The sequence below is a fragment of the Bubalus kerabau genome, chromosome 1 (genome assembly GCF_029407905.1).
Source record: "Bubalus kerabau isolate K-KA32 ecotype Philippines breed swamp buffalo chromosome 1, PCC_UOA_SB_1v2, whole genome shotgun sequence".
Lineage (NCBI taxonomy): Eukaryota > Metazoa > Chordata > Mammalia > Artiodactyla > Bovidae > Bubalus > Bubalus kerabau.
Genome location: NC_073624.1, coordinates 13,030,114 through 13,047,533, shown reverse-complemented (window position 1 = coordinate 13,047,533; position 17,420 = coordinate 13,030,114). Strand labels below are relative to the sequence as shown.

At 52.3% G+C, this 17,420-nt stretch overlaps 1 protein-coding gene across 2 annotated transcripts in view; it reads left to right on the top strand.

Annotated features, from left to right (window-relative positions):
* Nucleotides 1-17,420, top strand: part of DDX11 (DEAD/H-box helicase 11) — a 34,430-nt gene that overhangs the window by 11,101 nt on the left and 5,909 nt on the right. The window contains exons 3-18 of one of the 2 annotated variants that reach the window (XM_055568398.1): nt 1,082-1,330; nt 2,002-2,088; nt 2,340-2,488; nt 10,817-10,862; nt 11,645-11,752; nt 11,943-12,030; nt 12,415-12,629; nt 13,132-13,284; nt 14,291-14,337; nt 14,659-14,738; nt 15,561-15,605; nt 15,699-15,766; nt 16,208-16,246; nt 16,410-16,521; nt 16,620-16,751; nt 17,221-17,333. In XM_055568398.1, the coding sequence (XP_055424373.1) occupies nt 1,082-1,330; nt 2,002-2,088; nt 2,340-2,488; nt 10,817-10,862; nt 11,645-11,752; nt 11,943-12,030; nt 12,415-12,629; nt 13,132-13,284; nt 14,291-14,337; nt 14,659-14,738; nt 15,561-15,605; nt 15,699-15,766; nt 16,208-16,246; nt 16,410-16,521; nt 16,620-16,751; nt 17,221-17,333 (1,731 nt within the window). The remainder of the gene's footprint in view (nt 1-1,081; nt 1,331-2,001; nt 2,089-2,339; nt 2,489-10,816; nt 10,863-11,644; nt 11,753-11,942; nt 12,031-12,414; nt 12,630-13,131; nt 13,285-14,290; nt 14,338-14,658; nt 14,739-15,560; nt 15,606-15,698; nt 15,767-16,207; nt 16,247-16,409; nt 16,522-16,619; nt 16,752-17,220; nt 17,334-17,420) is intronic. The other variant, XM_055568408.1, reaches the window with a different exon arrangement.

Here is a 17,420-nt window from a genome sequence, read left to right as displayed (position 1 = left end):
CGTGAGAAAACACCACAGACAGTGGAGTAAATGTGGGAATTTATGGTCTCACGTCTGGAGACTAGACATCTAGAATCAAGGTGTCGGCAAGGTCCCTCTGGGGAAGGATCTGTCCACGCCCCTCTCTTGGGCATGTGGACAGCAAGCTTCTTCCCGTCTCTTCACATTCTCTGCCTTCGTTGCTTTTGTGTTCACGTTTCCCCTTTTTATTATGCAAGGGTACTGTTTTATACACGGGCTTCCCTGGTAGCTCCGCTGATAAAGAACCTGACTGTCGATACGGGAGAGACAAGAGACATGGGTTCGATCCCTGGGTCGGGAAAATCCCCTCGAGAAAGGAATGGAAACCCACTCCAGTATGCTTGCCTGGGAAATTCCATGGACAGAGAAACCTGCTGGGCTATAGTCCATGGGGTTGCACAGAGTCGGACACGACTGAGAACATACACGCAGACGCTGTTCCTCTGGATCAGGGCCCACCCTCTCTTAACTCAGGATGTCTGTTTTCTAGCAGGGCCACATTCTGAGACATTGGGGTCAGGGGGACACAATTCAATGCACGTCAAGGACCTCCAGGGAAAAGTCTGATGTTTAAACCAATAGATGTATTCTCCAGAGCAATTGGTTTGCTTCAAAATTTCATAGCAATGGGACTCCCGGAGCCAATCACCTTCTGTCTGCACAGATGTGGTGACTGCATCTCTGCCTCAGCAGGTCGTATCCAGGATTTCATGATGTGCCCCTTTTGGTGGGGGGGCCTTAATTCATTTTCTGGGCTATTTATTCAGTTTCTGCCATTCTTATTGTGATGACTTGTGGTGCTTACAGGTAGTTTGATAAGCCTCTTTTATTCTTTGAAGAACAGTGAGGACATATAATTAAAGAATTTCGCTTTTATATATATTTTTTTCTTAGCTGTGCTCTAGGAAAAGGCCAGTTCCCTTCCCTTTTCTTCCTTTCAGAAGCGGGTCTTGGAGCACCCTCTGATACTAAACGTCAGATGCTTTATTACGACAGGAAAGGTCATTCGGGAAGCTGGGTCTCTTGGCTTCTATGTCTGAGAGGATTTTTCTGCCTGTAGGGAAAATCCCTAAGTCTCATCTGCGGGGCTCTGTCCTGGCTCCGCGACTTTGAACAGAAGAAACGCCAAGAGGAGGAGCGTCTGCTGGGGGCTGGAGCCCCAGCCTCAAACAATGGGCTGGCCCCAGCCCTGGGTCTCCCATCCTCCTGCCAGGGGAGCCCAGGCACCCCAGAGGCCACCGGAGAGCCCGACTGGATCACTCAGTTTGTGCAGAAGAAGGAAGAAAGGGACTTGGTGGACCGATTGAAGGTGAGATTGGGTTATGGGAGGTGGGGCGATCTGGGAAACGGGGCGTCCGGGTGATGTCAGGTGAATCCCAAGGCCGGACAGCCTGTGTCCTTGCTATGGGTCCTCTGGCCACCTCCCGGGTGGATGGTGCTGCGCTCTCACTGCCTGTGGTAAGCTGATGTCACCAGGCTTTCTCTAGGTTGGCATTCACGAGTACGTGCTAAGTCGATTCAGTCGTGTCTGACTCGGTGCGACCCCATGGACTGTAGCTCACTGGCTCCTCTGTCCATGGAGTTCTCAAGACAAGAATACTGGAGTGGGTTGCCATTCCCTTTTCCAGGAGATCTTCCCAACCCAGGGATCAAACCCGGGTCTCCTGTATTGGCAGGTGGGTTCTTTACCAGCAGTTCCTTTCATTGCTGGGAGAGGAACCGCTCTGTTGCCAGTGGCAGCACGGACCTGGCTTCCCTGGCACCGGACCCCTTAAGGGCCATGCTGGATGGAGAGTGTGTCCTTTCTACAGTGAGCCTGGGGGCTCAGGGTCTGCTGGCCATGCTGCAGCCGACTGGAGGCCAGCAGGGCAGGGCAGGCTACCCAGAGGCGAAAAGCCCTGGACTGGGGCACCCCGGCTCCAGAAGCGGCCTGCTCTGGGGCTTCCTGCAGGAGTCTCCCTTCTGGCTTCCCCACTCCAGGAGGAGCAGGTCCGGAGGAAGAAGCGAGAAGAGCGTCTGCAGCAGATCCGTCACAACACGAAGCTCCGATTCGCGGCCAAGCGCATGGTGAGTGTGGTCCCTGGGACCACGTCCAGGCGGCGTCTGCCCGCGCGGCTGGTCGGGGTGAGCAGACGGGCCCTCGGTCCCTTCCCTGGGAGCGGGGCAGCCTGAGCTGAAGGACTGGTCCTGGGCCATTGGCACCAGTCGCTTGAGGCCCATGTCAATGGCGGGCGCACTGCCCTTGGCCATGGCCGCCTGATGCTGCCTCGTTGGGGGTGGGGCACCAGCACCAAGGTTTTTTTCTCTTTGCCCCACAGAGACAGGAAGATGAGGAAACAGAGCGTCTGCTCCGGCTCAGCAGTGAGATGCTGGCCGCAGGCACAGAGCCTGAGCAGGTGGCCTCTGGAGAGGAAGAGCTGGTCCTCGCAGAGTATGAGAGCGATGAGGAGAAAGGAGTGCCCAGTGGGTAAGAGCATCACCTCCACCCACTGCCCTGCCTGGGTCTGCGCAGGTTTCCAGGGAGCAGCTCCTTCCTCCACCCCGAGAGGCGGGCCCCCTCTTCTGCAGTGAGGCCCCTCTTCATGGCATGGAGGATGCCCACAGCGGCAAGCCCTTTCTCTGCCAGCTCGGGCAGCTCCCTCCTCTCGGTGGTATTTGCATCTCGGCTCTGCATTCAGGGCACTGTGGTCCAGCAGGGTGCCAGGCCAGGGCCAAGGCCAGCAGCTGGGGATCTGAACCCCACTGGTCTGACTCTAAGTCTCAGGCTCTAGCACCAAGTCAAGCTGTGTAAGGCTTGTGAGGTAAGCCCTTGAGTTATCGTCAGGCTGAATTTTTCTTAACCTAAGGCTTCTGTTGGTCTACGCTCATAGGTTTCTAATTGGTGAGCTATTATTTCCTGAGTGAACTAGAAATGCTGGTTTTGATTTGCATTTCTGTGTTGATCAGCGATGTTGAACACCTTTTCATGTTCAGCTCTGCTCAGTTGCTCAGTTGTTTGACTCTGCAACCCCATGGACTGCAGCATGCCAGGCTTCCCTGTCCTTCACCAACTCCCAGAGCTCGCTCAAACTCAACTCCATTGAGTCGGTGATGCCATCCAACCATCTCATCCTCTGTCATCCCTTCTCCTCCTGCCTTCAATCTTTCCCAGCATCAGGGTCCTTTCAGATGAGTCAGCTCTTCGCATCATGTGGCCAAAGCACTGGAGTTTCAGCTTCAGCATCAGTCCTTCAAATCAATATTCAGGACTGATTTCCTTTAGGATTGACTGGTTTGAGCTCCTTGCAGTCCAAGGGACTGTCAAGAGTCTTCTCCAACACCACAGCTCAAAAGCATCAATTCTTCGGTGTTTAGCTCTCTTTATAGTCCAACTTTCACACCCATACATGACTACTGGAAAAACCATGGTTTTGACCAGATGGAGCTTTGTCAGTAAAGTAATGTCTCTGCTTTTTAATATGCTGTCTAGGTTGGTCATTGCTTTTATTCCAAGGAGCAAGCATCTTTTAATTTCATGGCTGCAGTCACCATCTGCATCTGATTTTGGAGCCCAAGAAAATAAAGTCTGTCACTGTTTCCATTGTTTTCCCATCTATTTGCCATGAAGTGATGGGACTGGACGTGTGGACCACAGCCTTGTCTAACTCAGTAAAACTATGAGCCATGCCATGTAGGGCTACCCAAGACGGATGGGTTATGGTGGAGAGTTCTGACAAAACATGGTCCAGATGACACCACCCTTATGGCAGAAAGCAAAGAAGAACTAAAGAGCTTCTTGATGAAAGTGAAGGAGGAGAGTGAAAAAGTTGGCTTAAAACTCAACATTCAGAAAATTAAGATCATAGCATCTGGTCCCATCACTTCATGGCAAATAGATGGGGAGACAATGGAAACAGTGAGAAACTTTATTTTTGGGGGCTCCAAAATCACTGCAGATGGTGACTGCAGTCATGAAATTAAAAGACGCTTGTTCCTTGGAAGAAAAGCTTTGATCAACCTAGATAGCATTTTAATTTTAAAAAGCAGAGACTTTTGCTGACAAAGGTCTGTCTAGTCAAAGCTATGGTTTTTCCAGTAGTCATGTGGATGTGAGAGTTAGACTGTAAAGAAAGCTGAGTGCCAAAGAATTGATGCTTTTGAACTGTGGTGTTAGAGAAGACTCTTGAGAGTCCCTTGGACTGCAAGGAGATCAAACTGGTCAATCCTAAAGGAAAGGACTGATGCTGAATATTTGTTGGAAGGACTGATGCTGAAGCTGAAACTCCAATACTCTGGCCACCTCATGTGAAGAATTGACTCATTGGAAAAGACCCTGATGCTGGGAAAGATGGAGGGCAGGAGGAGAAGGGGACAACAGGGGATGAGATGGTTGGATGGCATCACTGACTTGATCGACATGAGTTTGAGTGAGTTCTGGGAGTTGGTAATGGACAGGGAAGCCTGGTGTGCTGAAGTCCATGGGGTCGCAAAGAGTGACACGACAGAGCAACTGACTGAATGGATGGGACTGGATGCCATGATCTTAGTTTTCTGAACGTTGAGTTTTAAGCCAGCTTTTTCACTCTCCTCTTTCACTTTCATCAAGAGGCTTTTTAGTTCTTCTCCACTTTCTGCCATAAGGGTGGTGTCATCTGTATATCTGAGGTGATTGATATTTCTCCCTGCAGCCTTGATTCCAGCCTGTGCTTCATCCAACCCTGCATGTCGCATGATGTGCTCTGCATAGAAGTTAAATAAGCAGGGTGACAATATACAGCCTTGACATACCCCTTTCCCAGTTTAGAACCAGTCCCTTGTTCCATGTCCGGTTCTAACTGTTGCTTCCTGACCTGTACACAGCTTTCTCAGGAGGCAGGGAAGGTGGTCTGTATTCGCATCTCTTGAAGAATTTCCCACAGTTTGTTGGATTCCACAGAGTCAAAAGCTTTAGTGTAGTCAGTGAAGCAGAAGTAGATGTTTTTCTGGAACTCTTGCTTTTCTGATGACCCAGTGGATATTGGCAGAGGCCTTTTCTAAATCCAGCTTGAACAACCGGAAGATTCTCTGTCCACGTACTGTTGAAGCCTGGCTTGGAGAATTTTGAGCATTACTTTACTACCGTGTGAGATGAGTGCAATTGTGCAGTAGTTTGAACATTCTTTGGCATTGCCTTTCTTTGGGATCAGAATGAAAACTGACTTTTTCCAGTCCTGTGGCCACTGCTGAGTTTTCCAAATTTGCTGGCATATTGAGTGCAGCACTTTCACAGCATCATCTTTCAGGATTTGAAATAGGTCAACTGGAATTCCAACACTTCCACTAGCTTTCTTCATAGTGAAGCTTCTTAAGGCCCACTTGACTTTCCCATTCCAGGATGTCTGGCTCTAGGTGAGTGATCATGCCATCGTGGTTTTCCGGGTCATTAAGATCTTTTTTGTATAGTTCTTCTGTGTATTCTTGCCATCTCTTCTTAATATCTTCTTCTTCTGTTAGATCCATACCATTTCTGTCCTTTATTGAGCCCATCTTTGCATGAAATGTTCCCTTGGTATCTCTTAATTTTCTTGAAGAGATCTCTAGTCTTTCCCATTCTATTGTTTTCCTCTATTTCTTTGCACCGATCGCTGAGGAAGGCTTTCTTATCTCTCCTTGATATTCTTTGGAACTCTGTATCAGATGGTTATATCTTTCCTTTTCTCCTTTGCCTTTCACTTTGCCTCAGCTATTTGTAAGGCCTCCTCAGACAACCATTTTGCCTTTTTGCATTTCTTTTTATTGGGAATGGTTTTGATCACGACCTCCTGTATAATGCTGTGAACCTCTGTCCATAGTTCTTCAGGCACTCTGTCTATCAAATCTAATCCTTTGAATCTATTTGTCACTTCTGTATAATCATAAGGGATATGTATAATGATAAGGGATTTGATCTTTTCACGTACCTGTTGACTATTTGTATGTTGCTTTGGAATAATGTTCATTCAGTTCCCCTGCCCATTTAAAATATGGGGTTTTTTTTGTTTGTTTTGCTATTGAATTGTAGGAGTTCCTAATATATTTTAGAAATTAACCTCTTAATAGATGGATGGTTTTCAAATATTTTCTCCCATTCCATAGGTTTGCTTTTCACTTTGTTGATTTTTTTTTTTCTTTTGTCTGGAAACTTTATAGTTTGAGGTAGTCCCTCTTGTTTATCTTTTGCTTGTTGCTTATACTTCTCGTATATTCAGAAAAGTCATTGTCAACACCAACGTTAAGGAGCTTCTTCCCCGTGTTTTCTTCTGGGAGTTTTGTGGTTTCAGGGGTTACATCTTAAGTCTTTAATCAAGTTTGAGTTAATTTGTGAGTGGTATGTGATATGTGTCTAATTTCATTCTTGTTCTTGTGAATATCTAGTTTTCCCAGTACCATTTGTTGAAGAGACCCTTTTCTCCATTGGGTATTCTTGGTCCCCTTTTCACATTAGTTGAGTGTATACACAGGGGTTGATTTCTGGGCTCTCAGTTCTGTTCTACTGGTCTGTGCATCTGCTTTTATGCCAGTTGTTGATTTTCAGTCATTAAGTCATGTCCGAGCCTTTGCAACCTCATAGACTATAGCACTCGAGGCTCCTCTGTCCTTTGTCTCCCAGAGTTTGCTCAGATTCATGTCCATTGAGTCAGTGATGCTATCTAACCAACTCATCCTCTGCCACCTTCTCCTGTACTGAATTTGTTTATTAGTTCTAACAGTTTTTCGGTCATGTCTTCATGGTTTTCTACATATAAAATCATGTCATCTGCAAACAGATGATTCACTTCTTTCTTTCCAAATTGGATGCCTTTTATTTCTTTTTCTTGCCTGATTGCTCTGGCTAGGACTTCCAGTACTGTGCTGAGCAGGAGGGGTGAGAGTGGGTCCCCTTGTGCCTGATCTTAGAGGAAAAGCCTTTACCACTGAGTGTGATGTGACCTGCGGGCTTGTCACAAATGGCCTTCATTGTGTTAAGGTAGGCTCCTTCTCTGCAGTTTCTTGAGAATTTCTATCATGAGAGAACATTGATTACTTTTTTAGAGCTATTAGCTTTTTTTTTTTTTTTAAGAGAAATTTCACTGATTTATTTTTGGCTGTGCTGGGTCTTCATTTCGGACTCTTTTGTTGACCATGATGGCTACTCCATTTCTTCTGAGGGATTCCTGCCCGCAGTAGTAGATATAATGGTCATCTGAGTTGCATTCACCCATTCCAGTCCATTTCAGTTTGCTGATTCCTAGAATGTCGACATTCACTCTTGCCATCTCTTGTTTGACCACTTCCAATTTGCCTTGATTCATGGACCTAACATTCCAGGTTCCTATTCAATATTGCTCTTTGCAGCATCTGACCTTGCTTCTATCACCAGTCACATCCACAGCTGGGTATTGTTTTTGCTTTGGCTCTATCCCTTCATTATTTCTGGAGTTATTTCTCCACTGATCTCCAGTAGCATATTGGGCACCTACTGACCTGGGAAGTTCCTCTTTCAGTATCCTATCATTTTGCCTTTTCATACTGTTCATGGGGTTCTCAAGGCAAGAATACTGAAGTGCCACTCCGTTCTCCAGTGGACCACATTCTGTCAGATCTCTCCACCATAGTTGTGAAAAGAAGAGAAGTGAAAAGCAAAGGAGAAAAGGAAAGATATAAGCATCTGAATGCAGAGTTCCAAAGAATAGCAAGAAGAGATAAGAAAGCCTTCCTCAGTGATCAATGCAAAGAAATAGAGGAAAACAACAGAATGGGAAAGACTAGAGATCTCTTCAAGAAAATTAGAGATACCAAGGGAACACTTCATGCAAAGATGGGCTCGATAAAGGACAGAAATGGTATGGACCTAACAGAAGCAGAAGATATCAAGAAGAGGTGGCAAGAATACACAGAAGAACTGTACAAAAAAGATCTTCACGACCCAGATAATCACGATGGTGTGATCACTGACCTAGAGCCAGACATCCTGGAATGTGAAGTCAAGTGGGCCTTAGAAAGCATCACTACGAACAAAGCTAGTGGAGGTGATGGAATTCCAGTTGAGCTCTTTCAAATCCTGAAAGATGATGCTGTGAAAGTGCTGCACTCAATATGCCAGCACATTTGGAAAACTCAGCAGTGGCCACAGGACTGGAAAATGTCAGTTTTCATTCCAATCCCAAAGAAAGGCAATGCCAAAGAATGCTCAAACTACCACACATTTGTACTCATCTCACACGGTAGTAAAGTAATGCTCAAAATTCTCCAAGCCAGGCTTCAGCAATATGTGAACCATGAACCTCCAGAGGTTCAAGCTGGTTTTAGAAAAGGCAGAGGAACCAGAGATCAAATTGCCAACATCTGCTGGATCATGGAAAAAGCAAGAGAGTTCCAGAAAAACATCTATTTCTGCTTTATTGACTATGCCAAAGCCTTTGACTGTGTGGATCACAATAAATTGTGGGAAATTCCGAAAGAGATGGGAATACCAGACCACCTAACCTGCCTCTTGAGAAACCTGTATGCAGGTCAGGAAGCAACAGTTAGAACTGGACATGGAACAACAGACTGGTTCCAAATAGGAAAAGGAGTACATCAAGGCTGTATATTGTCACCCTGCTTATTTAACTTATATGCAGAGTACATCATGAGAAATGCTGGACTGGAAGAAACAGAAGCTGGAATCAAGATTGCCGGGAGAAATATCAATAACCTCAGATATGCAGATGACATCAGCCTTATGGCAGAAAGTGAAGAGGAACTAAAAAGCCTCTTGATGAAAGTGGAGAGTGAAAAAGTTGGCTTAAAGCTCAACATTTAGAAAACAAAGATCATGGCATCCGGTCCCATCACTTCATGGGAAATAGATGGGGAAACAGTGTCAGACTTTAATTTTTTGTGCTCCAAAATCACTGCAGATGGTGACTGCAGCCATGAAATTAAAAGATGCTTACTCCTTGGAAGAAAAGTTATGACCAACCTAGATAGCATATTCAAAAGCAGAGACATTACTTTGCCAACAAAGGTCCATCTAGTCAAGGCTATGGTTTTTCCAGTGGTCATGTATGGATGTGAGAGTTGGACTGTGAAGAAAGCTGAATGCTGAAGAATTGGTGCGTTTGAACTGTGGTGTTGGAGAAGACTCTCGAGAGTCCCTTGGACTTCAAGGAGATCCAACCAGTCCATTCTGAAGGAGATCAGCCCTGGGATTTCTTTGGAAGGAATGATGCTGATGCTGAAACTCCAGTACTTTGGCCACCTCATGTGAAGAGTTGACTCATTGGAAAAGACTCTGATGCTGGAGGGATTGGGGTCAGGAGGAGAATTGGACGACAGAGGATGAGATGGCTGGATGGCATCACTGACTCGATGGACGTGAGTCTGGGTGAACTCCAGGAGTTGGTGATGGACAGGAAGGCCTGGCGTGCTGCGATTCATGGGGTCACAAAGAGTCGGACACAACTGAGTGACTGAACTGAACTGAACTGGGTCTTCATTGCTGTGTGGGCCTTTCTCTAGTTGCAGCAAGCGGGAGCTACTCTCTGGTTGCAGTGCTTGGGCTTCTCATTGCCGTGGCTTCTCGTTGCGGAGCACGGGCTCTAGGGTGTGCGGGCTTCAGTAGTTGCAGCTCCTGGGCTCTAGAGCACAGGCTTTGCAGTCGTGGTGCATGGGCTTGTTGCTCCGCGGCATGTGGGGTCTTCCCAGATCAGGAATCAAACCCGTGTCTCCTGCATTGGCAGATGGATTCTTTACCACTGAGCCGCCAGGGAAGCCCCAGATGTTGACTTTTGTCAAATGCTTTTCTTACACCTATTGAGATAGATGATCATATAATTTTTTTTTTCTTTCATTCCACTAAGTGATTAATGACATTTATTGATTTACTTATATTGACACATTCTTGCATCCGAGGGATAAATCCTACTTGTCATGAAGCATGATGCATTAACATGCTGGTTTGCTGATGTTTTTGTTGAGGATTTCTGTGTCTGTAGTCAGTGGGCATCTTGGCCAGCAATTCTCTTTTCCTCTGTGTCATTATCGACTTTGGTATCAGAGTGACACTGGCCTCATGAAATAAATGAGTTCGGGACTGATCCCCCCTCTTCGGTTTTTTGGAAGCATTTGAGAATGATTGGCATTATTTCTTTATTTGGTAGAATTGACCGGTGAAGCCACCTGGCCCTGGGGCCTTTCTGTGTTGGTAATCAAAGGCCTGCCCTGAGCCGCAGGTTTCAGCACCTGGACAAGAACGGACACTTGTTACCCCACCCAGGGCTAAGGTGCCAGGCTGCTCTCCACACCCCATCCTGCCCTGGGGAGACAGGAGCAGCTAGTGCCCCACAGCCCTTCTACCCATCCCTGGATTGCTGGCCTGCTCTCCTGCTCCTTGCCCAGAGGCCCCTGGGGGACATGGTAAAGAACTCGAGTGCACTTTGTCAATATTCAAGCAGAAAGTGTACCTCAGGGTCCAGCCAGGCCCCTGATCCTGCAGCTTAGCCTCTGTGGCTTCGATGCCCTGCATCCTGAGATGCAAGCCTCTGAGGACACGCCCCACCCTGGTTCTGACCCACAGGATGTGCTTTGCCCCCTCCCACATCCAGCTTCTCCTGGGGGTCATGCCGACTTTGTCCTGGGTGGCCTGTGGTTTAAATCCCAGAGTTGCCCAAACAGCCCTCCACGGACCAGGAGGCTGGCCCTGTTGATAACTCCTCTCTCAGAGCCTCAGGCAATGCACACTAATGCCTTTTAAAAACATTGAATTTCTGGGTGGATAAAAACAAAAACTGAAGTCTGAGAAGACTTTCTCCGTGTGTGTGTTTTTTCCTCTCAGAGTGGGCGTGGATGAGGATGACCTGGATGAAGAACACGTAACGAAGGTGAGACACATGGTCCTGGGTCCCAGGTGAGCCACCCGGGTCTGCGGATGAGGCAGGAGCCTCGTCTGCATGTCTCCAACCCCCAAGTTTCCGGGTACTCCCTGGGCAGGGCCCCTGGGAGATGCCTGCGCCCCAGGGTGTCGAAGGGCAGCCTCTGGGCCAAGGGCCCAGGTCTCCATGGGGGTGGGCAGAGGGTGGCAAGTGCTCTGCCCCCTGTCTCCAGGGGGTGGTGGGTGGTGGCAGGCCCCTGTCCTTGGTCTGAGTGTGCATTTGCCTGGGGGCTGGGAGCCCTGTATGGTTCTCACGCTGCTCCAGCTTCCTGCACTGAAGACTTGGTTTTCTCTGTTGACATTAGATATCGCCCCCTCTCCTTTTCCTCTCCTGGTTCTCAGAGGGGCTCAGAGAACTGAGCTCAGCCTCCTCCTGCTTTATCCCCACCCAGCCCCCAGCCCCTGAGCCTTGGGAGGTGTGTGTGAACCCTCACTCCCACCCCCACACCTCTGACTCTCAGAGTCCTTCTGGTGTCTGAGTTACCACTGAGGGGACACTCCCTCTCCTGACATGACCAAGCCCCGCAACGCACCCGAGGCAGAAGCCGGGTGTGACCCAGGGGCAGGGGGCGCCTGGGGTCTGCTGGCTGTGGGGGGATGGGGAGTGGTCGCCTTCTTTAGGTCTGAGTCCTGGCTGCCCTCCCCGTTCCCTTGGCCTCTTGGGCCCCGGCCGTCCTCCCTGAGCAGAGTGTTTGGAGTGACGGTCTCCCCCGACGCCCCCTCCCCGGGCAGATTTACTACTGCAGCCGGACGCACTCCCAGCTGGCCCAGTTCGTGCATGAGGTACAGAAGAGCCCCTTTGGCCAGGACACCCGGCTGGTCTCCCTGGGCTCTCGGCAGGTGAGAGCCTGGTGCCATCCCACTGGTTTCCATCCCAGAAGGCAAAGACCACCATGGGGCCGAGGCGGGCTGCAGGGCAGGACGGGCCGTGCTGGTCCCTGGAAGGAAGTGGGAGGGCGGGCAGGCCTTGGGGCTCCCTCCGTGTCACTCAGGCAACCCCGTTTCTCTTGCCCTCTGCTCGGTCTTACAGAACCTGTGTGTCAATGGGGATGTGCGGAAGCTGGGTTCAGTGCAGCTGATCAATGACCGCTGTGTGGAGATGCAGAGAAGCAAGCATGGTAGCTGCCAATGCCCCAGGCCTCTGGGACCCTCGTGCAGCCCAGGGCGGTGCTGGGAATGGAGAGGGGAGTGGCTGCAGGGATGCGGGAAACGGTGGGAGTGAGGGCAAGGCAGACCCGCCTTCCTTCCTAAAGAGCCTCACGTGGGGAAAAGGGGCCTGTCTGCCTTTTAGTCCAGATCTAGCCCAAAACCCTGGCTGAGAGATGGTTTTGTAGGCCTTTTCTAGAAAGACAGTAAAATGCCGGGATGTTTCAATGAGACCATAAGCAGCAGTTCTGGAAGGTCCATAGGCTCCGCCCCGTGGGAACGGGTCTGGATGGTACAGAACCATTCCTGGCCCTGGGACAGCTGTGGCTTTCTGCCTGTGCCCCTGTGCCCCTCAGAGAGGAAGAGCATCACTGAGGAAGAGGAGCCCACGAAGCGGAGGCGGAGGCAGGAGCCGAGGGCTACCTGCCCCTTCTACAGCTACGAGCGGCTGCAGCTCCTCCGGGACGAGGTCCTGGCGGGGGTGAAAGATGTCGAGCAGTTGGTGGCCCTGGGCAAGGAGGCTCAGGCCTGTCCCTACTATGGGGGCCGGTTCGCCATTCCTGCAGCCCAGGTGAAGACCAGGGGTTGGGCAGTGGTGGTTTTATGTGAGATAGTGTATCGAGCCCATTTTGCAGATAAGGAAACTGAGGTTGACTTTCCCCGAGTGCATGGCTCCAGGACCAGAACCCAGGGCTGCTTTGAGGGCACAGAAGGGGCTCTGCAGCCAGAGTCCCAGCTCCCTCCCTCAGGTCCCTCCCCACTTCCAGGGGCACAGAAGGGCCTATGCAGCTGGGGTCCTAGCCACGCCGCCCCCCCCCCTCCCCCCGTCAACGACTGCCAGCGGTCCACTGGGCTCCAGCTTTATCTGTTTCCTATTTGGTCCACACAAGGCTTTCTCAGCAGGGTTTCGCGCTCAGTTCACAGTGTGCTGCTCTAGCTTTCTCCCTTCTGTGTCCCTGCATGTGTTCTGGGCGGGAAGTGGAACCATGCACACTGGGGCTGCAAGGTAGCTGGGCCAACCCCCCTGGGGAGGAAGGGGGTCCCGCCCCCTCAGTTCCTCTCTCCCCCTCCAGCTGGTGGTGCTCCCCTATCAGATGCTGCTGCACGCACCCACCCGCCAGGCAGCGGGGATCCGGCTGCAGGGCCAGGTGGTGGTCATCGACGAGGCCCACAACCTCATCGACACCATCACCAACATCCACAGCCTGGAGGTCAGAGGTTCCCAGGTGGGTGGGCCTCCGTCTTCCCAGGCCAGGGCCTGCCTGGGGTTGAGGGGCAGGGCGTGTGCTGAGCTGAGACTGGGACCCCCCAGCAGGATTTAGGACTGGGCTCAGCCCGGCGGTGGGCACTCTGCGTGGTCCTCCCTGGCCTGTGACCCGAGGCCTCCAGGTCAGAGTGGCAGCGTATGAGAAGCGGGTCCTCACGTGGCTGGATGTTACTGTTGACACTGCTGTGAGGGATGCTAGAGATGGTTGACAGCCGCTGTTTATTGCTTGTTATGTGCCTTGCACCTCGTTGGCGGGGCTCTCTGACTCTGCATCGGGCTGGTCCTGTTAACTCCAAGAGCTGGGAGTCTGAGGGAGGTTAAGTGCTGTCCCTGAGGGTTTCCGTGGTGGCTCAGACAGTAAAGAATCTGCCTGCAACATGGGAGACCTGGGTTTGATCCCTGGGTCAGAAAGATCCCCTGGAGAAGAGAATAGGTAGGTACCTACTCCAGTATTCTTGTCTGGAGAATCCCCATGGACAGAGGAGCCTGGTGGGCTACAACCTATGGGGGTCGCAGAGAGTTGGACACGACTGAGCGATTTTGACTTTGAGGTCAGTGGATTTGACCACTGGCTCCTGATCCTTAAGCCCCACATGATGCTCCCCTTGACAGACCTGGGCCAGGGTGTGAGGGTTGCCTTGAACTGTCTCTCTCAGCAGACAGCGTGTCCTTCCCGTCCCAGGAAACACTAGCAGAGATGTTCTTTACGTGTGATTATTGCCGTCTGGCCTTTTCCCTGACCCTCACCGGATGCCCCAGCAGCAGTCTGCCTCCCCCGTCTCTTGGCCCCACCAGCCGAAGGGCCTTGAAAACCCACATGTTGGTCTGCCCCAGCTCCCCCTTCATTTCAACTGCCCCGAGTGTCCTGAGCTGGCACACTCAGGCGTCCAGGGGTCACTCGCACTGCCCAGGGTGGCTTGCCCAGGTCTGCTCCGCCCTCTCACGTGCGCTGTCTCCTCCCCCAGCTCTGCCAGGCCCACAGCCAGCTGCTCCAGTACATGGAACGATACGGGTGAGACGCTGCCTCCTAGGTGGGTGGGAAGGCCCCGCTCAGCCCTGGTGCCCCAAAGCCTACCTGCGAGAGGAGGCATCGCGGGGTGTCTCTGGCCTGGGCTCAGAGCGGTGGACCGGCATGCCCTTCACCTCCTGGTTCGTTGGGTTTGCATCCCACTAGGCCGTGGAGGCCTTGGGCCCTGGCCAGCCTGTCTTCTGGGAGACCTGGCTGCGGCTTGTGCTCCATTTGGGAAGGCAGCAGGCAGGAAGGCCTCAACTCGGGACCAGGAGGGGAATTGGGATCCCTCCCACTGACGTGCTCAGGCTTCCCCCTTTCCAGGAAGCGCCTGAAGGCCAAGAACCTGATGTACATCAAGCAGCTCCTGTATCTTCTGGAGAAGTTCGTGGCTGTGCTAGGCGGTGAGGGGCCTCCCCGCCCCCCCGAGCCTGGTGGAGCCTGGTCCCCAGATGCCAGTCAGCACCCCCAGGGTTCCGGTCGCAGGCATCGTCTCAGCCGTTGGTTTAGGAATCCTCATCTGTCCCCGCTTAGATCTTTTTAGAACCTGGATGCATATGCTCCTGTCCTGAGTCCTTTTTACTTGGCCAGGCCCTTTCCTCAGGTGGCAGCACCCATCACATGTTGTGCTATAAATGTGTGTATGACCCTGTTGGTGCTAGGACTCAGGCCTCGGTGCTCCCACAAGGAGGGTGGCATAGGTGTGCTCACCCTCAGGGCAGTAACTGAAGCCCGGGGCAGGGGCATGGCCGGCCGCTGGTTCGTGAGCCCAGCGAGAGGGACTGGAGTCCCTGGCTCCTGGCCCCAGGCTCCTTTGTCTTACTCTGCACCAGCATCCCTTTACTGAGTGCCTTTACCCATAGAAGCTGAAGTGCAGAAGGGCAGGGGAGTTTTCAGGGGATCTCTCGGCTCGGCACTCTTCACTGGGTCTCTGCCCTGCAACCTGGCGGACTCCTGTTCACACCTATAAGAATGGGGGTGGGGGGGGTCCCTGTCCTTGCCTTGCAAAGGGTGACATCGCCAGGCTCAAGCTGTACATGAAACACGTGGGTCAGACCTCTGGGCCCCTGGGACATCCTGCCCCCCCCTCCAGTGGGTCCTTTGGGTGCTATAAAGGGCAGAAGACCCCTTCAGACAGTAACGTTCTTGCTCGATAACTACAGAGCAGAGGGAGAAGACGGGGGCCAGGCCCACTGTCCTGACCTGTTTGATTCTCTATTTTTTAGGGAACATTAAGCAAAATCCCAACACACAGAGCCTCTCGCAGGCAGGTAAGAGCAGGCGGCAGCTATTGGTGAGCTTTCCCTCCGGGATTCAGGCCTTGGTCCCCGGGGGGGACGTCTGGCCCACATGTTTGTTCTCAGGGACAGAGCTGAAGACCATCAACGACTTCCTCTTCCAGAGCGAGATCGACAACATCAACCTGTTCAAGGTAGGTCATCAAAGGTACCCCTTTGGGGGTAGGCACCCCCAGGCTCCTTTATTACTCCCCACCTGTGGGCAGGACTCTGCATCAAGACCGTGGAAGGAATCAAAAGTGAGTTCCTTCTGTCCTTGAGCAGCTCAGAGGCCTGAGGGTCAATGCGATAACAACACACAGCTCGTGTCAGGAGAGGGGTCGTCAGCTTGGGGTGAAGGGTCACTGTGATGAGAGCCGCACTGTTCTCTGTGATAAGCTGGTGCTTCCAGGTCCCCCCTTTCTCCTCTCTGCAGTGATGGGGGCAGTGGCAGAGGAGAGGCCCCAGGCGGGAGGCTGACGTGGCCACAGGAGGCTCTGGGCACTGGGGGTGGTGGTAGGCCCACTCCCAGGCGTGTGGAAGGTCTCTCCAGCTGTATCCATTTTCACAGCGCCTCTGGCTGGGTGTTTTTGCAGGTGCGGCGTTACTGTGAGAAGAGCAAGATCAGCAGAAAGGTACCCGACCCTCTGCTCAGCCCGAGGCTGCCCCGCGTGCCCCTCCCTCCTGCCCTGCAGAAGCGCCAGGGCACCTGTCCCTGTGTTCACTGGGGGCAGCTTGTGGGCAGGCAGGGAGGCCCGTCCGTCTCCCCTCACGGCTGCTGTTCTCATCCCATCCCAGCTCCTTGGCTTCACAGAGAGATACGGGGCAGTCCTGGTGCCCTCCATGGAGCAGCCCAAACTGTCTGGCTTCCAGGACTTCCTGCAGAGCCTGCAGCCTGGGGCGACGGCGGGTGAGTGGGGACGGGCAGCCTGGGCTGCGGCCTTCCTCACATGCGCAGTCTCTGTCCTCTGTCTGGAGTCGCTGACCCTCTTCTTCTGCTCCATGCAGCCCCTGCCGCCCCCATGGAGGTGGGGGAGGACCGGTCTCCGCGGCCTGCTTCCCCGCTGATGCACGTTGAAGGCTTCCTCGAGGCTCTCACCACTGCCAACCAGGATGGCCGGGTCATCCTGAGCCGCCAAGGTAACTGGGAGGAGCCGGGCTTCTTCACCTCTAGTTGGTGTTCGTATCTCACTGGGTTAGGACAGGGAAATGGCCGCCTGTGACCCGCGCCAGTGGTCGAAGGGGCGAGGAGGAGGACGCGGAGGTGCTGGGCTGCTGGCCGGCCTCAGCGAGGTTACCTGAGAAGCCGCGCGGCCCAGTGTGAAGGTCAGGGGGGCTGCGTTGGAGTCGTGGCCCCATCATCTACAAGCTGCGTAACTGGACCAGTTTCTCCCCAAACCCCAGTCCCTCGTGTGGAAAGGGAGACGATTGTGCGTCTCCCTCGTGGTCGTCCTGGGGATGAAATGGGTCTCATTTAAAGAGAAAGCGGCATCTCTGTGGCTCCTGCGTGGACCCGACTAGACACCATCTTTGTCTCAGACAGACGGAGGTTTTGGTTGGCTTGCACCCACCCACCCTTCTCCACGTGGCTGTCTTTTTTTGTCTGCAGGCAGCCTCAGCCAGAGCAGCCTGAAGTTCCTGCTCCTGAACCCAGCCGTGCACTTCGCCCAGGTGGTGAAGGAATGCCGGGCAGTGGTCATTGCGGGGGGCACCATGCAGCCGGTAAGGACGCAGCCCAGCCTCGCACCTGGATATTGGGAGGGGAAGGGTCCCTGGCCCAAAGGGCCGGGGGTGGAAGGGTAGGAGGGT